A 9,865-nucleotide genomic window follows, 5' to 3' on the forward strand; every position below is an offset into this window, starting at 1 on the left:
GGGGGGGGGGGGGGGGGGGGGGGGGGTTGGGATTTCGGGATTTCAATTTGCAATGGTAGATTTCAGATATTCAATGTTTGTTTAGCTAGAAATAGAGAGTGCAGCTTGATGGTGGGGGAGGTTCTTTGGCATCTGAACTTTCATGATAGAAGTTTGATTTTGTGGAAGACTAGCTTCTTTACAATCCTTTGGGACCTTGGTACAATAGGATTTTTAGGACTTTGGACAGATTTTTGGAGGAAGCACGATCAAATGTTGATTGAATGCTTCTATTTGGGTGATAGTTTCCAAAACTTGTAGGATATTAAATTTTAGGTAGATGACATCATGGCTTGAATCTATTCTCTCTAAGCTCTTTATTATTTACATTGACTAATATGTGTCATGATAATGTTTGTCGGCGTGTTGCCTATAGCTGCGTTCCCATTTTAAACCTTTTACCTTGACTTTTTTTTGTATGTCTTTCATTCTAGGATAGTTATTTATTTCTTTGTAACATTGTTGGCATACAACTCTTCCCCATGTTTGATGTCTACGCTTGCTAAAGACAAATTGTCTCATAATATACGATAAGGGGATACGACTTGTTGTTAAATCTTCCTACCTAGGTTATATGCTTTCAATGCTGTTGTTGTCTCTTGTTGCTTGATAGCGTATATTATCTACTTTCTTAAAAATAATTTTCAGAACTTTCTCTAACCCCATTTTCTAAGAGCGGGGGTAGAGGCTAGGAGATATGTCATTTGTGCTACGGGCGATCCAGCAAATTGTGATTGTGAGCGAGAGTAAGTGTCGCAGCAAAGTCATTTCATGAATCCCAATGAATTGTGATTGTGACACAATGCCAATCCATGGTAGTTTGTAGCCTTATGGAGAAATATCACCACTAGAATCTTAGTAGAAAGCTTCTATTTCCGTCCTTGGTCCAAATTGATGTGTTTTCTATAGATCTGGTGCAAATATTTCTCTGCCTTGGTTAGTGCATTTTATTTTCCTTTTTATTTATTTATTTTGTAAAGGAGAAACAATCTAATTTCATCGATATAATGAAATCTGCAAAAGGCTATTCGGCAACAAAAATCTTATCAAATTACCACTAATATCACCGAGAAAATAATTACAGAAGATTTATCAAGCTTCAACCGTATGTGTTAGCAAGTGCAAAATTATCTTGCTCGAATTTTTTCCCAATTTTCTGAGAGGCATATGTGCCTTCTATAATACAATAGGTGAACAAGCAACCGGTCAAAACTCACTATGAGGTCTCTTCCCTTTTAGAGCTATGGGCTCCATTTATTTTCTTCTTGATTGATGTTTCTAGCAACCCTTTTCCGTTAAGTATTTCTTCACTTGACTTGAAAGAGACTTTAGCCTTGTGGTGTTGGTATGACCAAATTTCCACATTGGCTAATTGTAAATCATTCTAGGCCCTTCTTAATAATTACTTGTAGGATTACTTGGAATGACCCTATAAAGTTAAGTTTACTAATCATTCTAGACTCTTCTTAAGAATTACTTGGAATGACCCTATAAAGTTAAGTTTACTGAATATTAAGAGAATACGAAGGACTGGGAAAAGAACCACATGTCAAGTGTCTTAAGAATTACTTGTAAGGGATTAGTTAGTAGTTACCTATTAGGGCCTTGTAAAGGTTAAGTCATCTTGTAATTCTTCTACTAGATGAGACTTGTCCAGTTCATGACTACGATCTATTTGACCCTTAAATGTAATTAAATTGTTAACAACTTGTTAACTATTTAATAGCTTCACTTGGAACTATCCCAATCGGGAAGAAACCAGACACAATGAGCTGACACGACCTCCTGCCATGACGAAGAATCCCATCAAGGAGTAGGCGAGATCTTGCCTGAGAAGACACAAAGAGTAATTAAAATGAAAAATTAGAAAGTCGGCTGAAATAAAACATTTAACTAGAACCATGAGTAAACCTTGATGGATGACTTCTATCCTTGAAATGAGATTCTTTTCCATGGCTAAAAACTTCATATCAGACACTACTATTAGCTTCTTTGAGTCAAAAGTTTTTCAAGGAGAAACGTTTTCTAGAACAAACCATTTGGATAGAAAAACTAATCAATAAGGACATTATGACTGAAATTTCTTTGCTTCATGGAAATGGTTGTCTTAAGAAGCTTTTTATTCCAATGGGCAAAGAACGAAAAAGTTAGACAACTTTCTTCAACCTCACTGAAAACTATCCTTGACACCCACCAAAAAACTCGACTATCAACCAAATTCAAAACCTTAGAATAGAAGGTAAGACCGCAAACATCTACACCGACCCACACAACCTTTGCTTACTATGTTAGAAAATACAAAGGCCTCCCTTCTTAATATTGTATGGGATACAATGGTGATCACTACTTAGAAACATTTTCACGATTATTGGTTTATGATAAACTGGAGCGCGCAGTCTATATTTGATGTATTTCTGTCGTTTGAACCCTTATAGGGTAGACAAGGTGATCCTCCGTTGCACAACAAAAGAGCAAGTATCATTAATTTGTAACAAAAAAGAATTGCAAAAAGTGAAAAACTATGCGGTGAAAATTGAACCATGGTTTTTGATGAGAAACACTTGAGCGACCTAGTGGTTCCCTTATATGGAGGATGGAGATAGATCAAATAAAAGATCTCCATCTCAATTGTTGGGACGTTGAAACTTTGAAATACATAGGAGAGGCCTATGGAGGTTTCGTTAAGATTGCCAAAAGGACTTCATCCCGTGTAGACTTCATGGAAGAAAGAAAAGCTCATGGGGTTTCAAACTAGCGAAAGACTCTCTACTATCATCATCAAAAACTCCTATTATGGTCAATACAAACCCTTGCCTCAATGGAGAATTGTTTGTTGATGTTATGGCCGGATTCCATGGCACCGGAGCAAAACGAAAAGGAATCTACATCACTGAGAATAGTTATTTCAAGAGGCATTCTTGAACCATATTCTTGGTCAAACCACTGAGGCATTTCACCCTTAAGCGGCTTCTTAAATACAGTCGGACTCAACCGTCCCAAATCTACGCATCACAAATACTGTGGCTATACCACAATAACCTAAAAAGTTATAGATCACTCCCATCCGCCATGGATTGTCCCCAACTTTCCTGGTCAACTCCTACAAAAATAGCTCAACCCCCAACCAAATCGAGCTCCCACACCATCCTCATTGGCCATGCCTTATAACCTCATAGCTTCCGAAGTTGACAAACCCACCCCACATGTAAAAGATCACCTCCCCCACAAACCAAAGGCCACCAACCCCTCATCCTACTTTCATCGACATCCAAAACTCCATCTACTATACCACTTCTTATCCCCGATCCACAAGTTGTGATAGCATCATCGTAAAAACACGACATCATCATAAATAACCAAAAAACCTTCTTTGTCCCAGGAACAAAATTCTCCATTGTCGGTTCTCATGAAGAATTTGATGATAAATATGCATCTAGTCCTCTCTCCTTCATACAACCCCCCATCCCATATTGCGATGCCCAATCTCTCTCTCCTGCCGCTAGAGATTATCCTTGCGAATATAAAGGTTCATCAATTATGAGAAATCCAGCAAATTGGGTGATCAATACTTTTTATGATTATTATCTCTTGGAATTTTAAAGGCTTGGGAGATTGACAAAATAGAGCCTTCATCAAGGACCTTCCTTCTCAAATATGGTAACAACTCGCTTTTTGATCCTCGAATCATGGATCGCTGTGTGGACCCAAGGGTAAAAAGGGTGGTAAAATTTTCAAATTGTAAAGTGGGAAACACAAGGAAATTTGAAATGCAAACATCCTTTGAAAACTGACATATGATTAATTTAAAGTACAAAATGATATCTACGAAGTCGATGTAAAAGAAAAAAACAATTACAAACAACACAAGTTCTAAAGTAAAGAATGTTGAAAATAATATTATAAGCGACACAAAAGGAAAAGACTCAATCTAGGATCCTTCCACAGTCGCACGACACCACACTCCCCTGCCACGATTGCTGATCTGCAGTTCAACTGAAAAATAAAGTGAAGCAGGAACGAGTATAAAAGTACTCAGTAAGCAACCTAGTTGTAGGCTCTTGTTGGAATTAATCCTTATGATGGTTTCTTTAACTATGTGCTCATATACTGACTCTAGTGTTAGCAAATGCCATGACTTACTGTCAATGCTAGCCCTATAAGGCTCATACGTTCCTGAACCCTATACACTATAGCTCTAGGGTTTTTAACTAAGCTCCTCGGGCTATAATGTAAGGTTAGGTTGTACTTATCTTGTTGTTTACGTTTCCCCAAAGTCTATCCTTAACCTTGGTCTACTAGCACGTGTGTTAACTCGCCCTATAACAAGCTTGCAGGTAAGTCTCGTGTGTATGAGGTAACCTGTGCACTATACACAGACTATTTCTCTGATCGCCTGCACTCCATATGAACCGTCTACTAGGTGCATCCCAGTAGCATACCTTCTATGACTCTTGACATCCTCTGTGGGTGACAACTAACTTCTATGCAACAAGTAGATCCTAGCCATGCTAAGAAAGTTCACGTTTAGGAGTTGTACCCCAACTGGACCTACTTGATTGTCTGGTTATCCGAAAATACTTGTGAGATCTAATATGGGTTCTAGGACTAAGGGAATGTGCAATAATTGCTCATGCTCATGCATATATTCATCTAGGCTCACTAGGGCACATGACATATGTCCAATATAATATCTAGGCGTACAAAGATATTTAATCCCTATAATATATTACCATGGATAATACATACATATCACGGTGTCGCTCAATCAACAGATTTACAAACATACAAGACTTATTGGAGTTCTCATAAAGTTAGGACTAATCAAAGTTCACAACATTATAAGCGGAAACTTTAAATATAATATCGCGCTAAACCAGAAATTGAACAAGTTTCTAGGCTTAACTATATACAACTTGATTAATTAGGTTTGTCATCATGCTTTCCTATAAGTGTACCACTTGATCAAATAGGTTCATCCAAAAGCCTGAATGAGATCGTTCCAAAATAAATAGATGTGAAGTAGAAGCTAACAAATATTTTGATCTGGAACTCACTTCCAACCTTTAAAAGGAGCTAATATTGGGGGCAAGGGCAGCTGAAGGACAACTTTTCGCATATAAGTCCATGGTATTAATCTTGCAGATGACCACCTCCCAGAGGAGATTTGTGCCTAAGTAAGCACCAGACCATCAATGTTGCCCATCAAGAGAAACCAAATCTTTGTGTTCATCATCTTTTAAATTTCTCACGAACTCCTATTTAAGAAATCTCTCCTAAACTGAATGTTCCAGGAGCTAGTGGTGCTATTCCAAGGGTGGTCACTGTCTCATTTATAATAGTGGAGACGCAATAGGGATATGGGAAGGGGGAGCATGAGATAAACGAATCGATCCACAAGTCTATCTGAAAACGAGTATTCAGTCCAGTTCCAACCTTTGGTTGTGGTTTTTTGCTTTTGAAGTATGATGTTACGTGACATCCTTTTGACAATTTTGTGGTTTATGATTCAAAGCCTGCGCCATTTGAGGGATAATGGAGGTCATTTTGGATCCTTCATCTAGGGAGAAAGGTAGTGTAATTTAGCATGTTGGTTTTCTTTTCTTTTTTCTTTTTGAATATTTGCTGGACAGAACTAAGAGTGATTCATGGGATTAGATAGATCATGGGAGGAGGTGGGAAAGTCGGGTGCATTCTAATGCCTCCCATTAGGCTTATAGCTCAAAACCCTTTTGTGAATATATCTATTCTTTATCATTAAAAGTTGGAGCCTCTTTCCATTTAATGTTTGTGTTCCTTGATTTTTGGTTTATCCTCTATTCTTGGCTTTCTTTTACACTCCCATTCATCTTAATGATGGCATTTTAATAATTTTTTTTTTCTCTAAACGGTCTTTTGCTTGGTGATATCTTCATGTACACAATTAAAGAGTAGGATGGTGATGTAAAGTTTCTTTCTTAAAAAAGTAATTATGCAAGCATGATAATGGAAAGTTTCTAATTTACTTTTATGTCCCCTCGCTCATTCTTCCTTTTTCTTGTTCCTAAAATCTGACAGATGATGGAGGCAAATGAAATTTTGAATCCTGAGAAAAGAATTGGCAACATTCCAGGTTGTTTTTTGCCCTAATTTTTTTATAATACTTTTTTACTATTTCTTTGGCCTTGTTTGCGGTGTATGGATTAGAAGGGATCTTTGTGGTGCACATGTGAACTGTTTAGAGAATTGAATAACTATTTTTGTTACTTTTTTGAGGCAAAATCTACTTGGAACACACAAGGGCCATTCTTAAATTTGCCTTGGCTAGCTCCTCTGCTTGGACTATTTATTTTTGTAGGTTTCTCTTTTGTACTTTATTTGTCTGAATGAAAGTTAATCAAGGTAACAAATAGTATGAATATATCGGAGTAACTAGCAATGACCATGCATGGTTCTTATTTAGGAAGAATTCTTCTCCAAGCTGTAGAAACACAATTAGAGTAAATTTTTCACGAGATCACTAAAATTGAAGGGATTTAGATATTCAAACATTCGTTTTTCATAATATTCCTTAGTGTTTAGGCCACTTGTGCACACCTTGACTATTCTTACTAGACAATCGCTTGATTCCCCAACATTTTGTTTTCAAGGTAAGTTATAGGATACTAAATCTTAGGTTGGTGGCCACCGCGATTTGAACCAACGATTCTTAATTCTTTATTAGTTTTGACTTGATATCCAAACATTTTAGGCATAACTTGATAATCATTGTTCCCAATTTTTTCTTATGATTTTGACTATTCAGAAGTCCCTCTTCCCTCCACTACCATTCTCTTTGAGAAACTAATAGAGATGAAAGAAATGGGTTTAGCGTTACTTACATGGGAAAAATGCTTTATGGAGGAGACCTATAAGAGCTAAATATGGCTCAACAAATTATACAAAATTGTCTTGTCTTTCCTCTACTAATGGACCATGGAAGTTCACATCAAACACCAAAGTCTTATCCCCAACCTCATCAGGTGGGGATGGAGGTGTTGCTCTATTTTGGACTAATTCTTGGGTCACTAGCTTCCCCACCCTTAGTCTCACGGTATCCTTCTTTACGAGCTCATGCAATGAAAATCGGCTTTGGTATAATAAGTTTGGAATGCGACAAATAGTTTTTGGGTGTATTCTTAGAAGGAATTTAAGGACGATGAAGCTGTTGAGTGGGGCCAAATTGAGCCTAGACCTTGCCTAGTATAAAGTGATTCTTCGATATGGCTCCCTAGTGCGGATGGATCCTTCTCTAAAACATCCTTGCTATCTGATTTTGAGGGAAAAACAGCTATCCGGAATCCTACTTTGGTCCAAGAAATCTGGAAAGTAAGGTGCCCTAAAAAGGTGAAATTTTTCCTTTTGCTCACAAAGTCATCAGCACAAACAAAAAACCTTAAGATAAGAATGCCTTATTTGGCTTTGTCCCTAAGCTGGTGTCCTATGTGCAAAGAAAATGATGAATCACATAAACATCTATTCATTCCCTGCCTTTATGCTTGCAAATTATGGAGTTCTCAAAGCCCTTGGTTGGTATTTAACTTTCCCATGGGAGGTAAAGGATTTCTTTAATACGGCTTTGTTGAGCTCTGCTATGAAAGAATCTCAGCAGGGTCTTATTAGAAAAGGAACAATTCCACAATAAGCTCTTTGATCTTGCTATTTACCATGCTATTTTTTGGTGTAGATTGTCAATTATTTTTGCTTCCTATTACTATGTCTTCCTTTTAAATAATTTGGAAGGTCTTCTATAACCACCGTGGAGTTATCATCCTTTTAAATTATTATTTTTTAAATAGGATGGAAAATTATTCTTTCATTAAGATGAAGGAAAGAATACAAACAGACCATACAAGACAAAGGTGATCCAAATTCCAAATCTTAGATTATTGAGGTGTGTGTGCTTCTCACACTCCAACTGTCTAGTTAAAGACGTTGGTGTGGCGTGAAACACAGATTATTGGAGTGTGTGCACCTTACTCCAATAATTGGATGGTTCCGGATGGCCAATGTTAAGATGCTCCTATTACGGGTGGTAATGAAAAATTGTGATCTTCAAATGGTGGCTTGAACTCCAAATCTTAGATCTCATTTGAAAGAAAAAACTAATGGTTTTAGGAAAATCTTGGTGCCTTGTACCATGTAGTCAATAGAAGGTCACGAGAAAAACACCACACCAATCTCCATTTACTCCCTAAAATAAAGAAGGTACAATATAAACTGTTGAAGGAATTCTTGATTTAAGGGATAGTTGTGATGTGAAACAGTGGGCTTAATGTGAAACAATGGATGTGGGCGTAGTGTGGGAAGTTGAGCGAGTGGGCTATCCACTATTTCTGTATGTGAAATACTTACGGATGTGGGCGATGTAGGCTATTTCAGATGTGAAACAGTGGGCTTTGCTTGCAATGCTTGCGGTGAAATGTGGGTGAGGTGAAACGGTGGTATTTGTGGTGTTTGTAGTGGAGTATGAAACAGTGGGACTTGCAGTGCTTGCGGTGGAAGATGAGAAGGCTCCGAATGAAGAGAGGTTGACAACTATGAAGACTCCGAATGAACCTTGATCATGGTGGATGATTGAGCTATGATGTCTTCATCAATTGAGTTAGAGTTTGGTTCTAATCAGATTTGCGAGAGTAGAAAAACTCTAATACTATGTTACATGTCTGAATTATCTTGCTATTCTTTATATCTATTTTTTAGACATACATGTGCCTTTTATAATATAGAAAAAGGAACTAAATCCTAGATACTAGGTAATAATAAATCTAAATAAATCTCCCACATACTAGGTAACAATATAGAAAAATTAGGGAGGTCAACTACTTCCCTTATTTAATAGGATCATACAAATATCCCTTATCCCTTAAATCAAGGTCATTTCCAAGGTAACCAAAGGACTTATAACTAAGCTCTTTACCCTATCGTAATAATTTGTATGCTATAACAGGTATCAGTATTGGGCACCGGTTCTATTCAAGGGCTGAAATGGTAGCGGTTGGGTTTCACAGTCACTGGCTGAATGGAATTGATTATATGGGGTTGTCATACAGCAAAATGGTAAAAGCAATCTACTTTCTTTTTGTTTTTTTTTTGAAGAAATATCTTCAGTCTTCGTACCATCATTGTTATCACATCATATTTTAGAGTTTCATATTTTACAGAATTTCTTCTGGACCAGAATACTTAAAGGGAGTTGTTATCATCATTTTATTTTATTGGGTAAACGTACAGTAAGAAACACTAGGTTTATTCATAGTTTTGCTTGGACTCATTTAGGGATGTTTGTTACACAGGTTAGAGCTATGGAAATGTAAAAGGCAAAGTTTCTAACGCACATCATATTGGCTTCTCAAAATTCATTGTTTGCTGCAAAGGAAATGTACATTGCATGGTGTTTAGCAATTCAAGCATTTGAATTCATTTGTGTGCACATTTAAACGAAGTCATTCTAGTTGTAGACTTTCCACATCTATATAATAAATGTAACATTTCTCACATTGCATTGAGCTATTTTCATTTAGAGGACGACTCTCTAAAATGTTATGAAACTAAGTCATTACATTAAAGAGAAAACACAGTAATTGCCGTGTGAGAAGAATATAGAAAGCTTTACATTCTTGATGCTTAATGTAAGATTTGGATGACTTTGTTGATTGAATATTTTAAGGCAAGATCACTTGTTTGAGATTCGAATCACTCCACAAGAAAAATCGATCATGTCAGCTTGAATGATTCTACATAGAACTGCAAAAAAAAAAAAAAAAAAAAAAAAAAAAAAAAAAAAAAAAAAAAAAAAAAAAAAAAAAAA

The 9,865-nt window shown here is 36.7% G+C and overlaps 1 protein-coding gene across 4 annotated transcripts in view; it reads left to right on the forward strand.

Annotated features, from left to right (window-relative positions):
* Positions 1-9,865, forward strand: part of LOC111486639 (histone-lysine N-methyltransferase, H3 lysine-9 specific SUVH4-like) — a 29,498-nt gene that overhangs the window by 4,150 nt on the left and 15,483 nt on the right. For all 4 annotated transcript variants that reach the window (XM_023133832.1, XM_023133831.1, XM_023133834.1 and 1 more), the window contains exons 5-6: positions 6,094-6,148; positions 9,005-9,114. In XM_023133832.1, the coding sequence (XP_022989600.1) occupies positions 6,094-6,148; positions 9,005-9,114 (165 nt within the window). The remainder of the gene's footprint in view (positions 1-6,093; positions 6,149-9,004; positions 9,115-9,865) is intronic.

The sequence above is a fragment of the Cucurbita maxima genome, unplaced genomic scaffold (genome assembly GCF_002738345.1).
Source record: "Cucurbita maxima cultivar Rimu unplaced genomic scaffold, Cmax_1.0 Cma_Scf00011, whole genome shotgun sequence".
Lineage (NCBI taxonomy): Eukaryota > Viridiplantae > Streptophyta > Magnoliopsida > Cucurbitales > Cucurbitaceae > Cucurbita > Cucurbita maxima.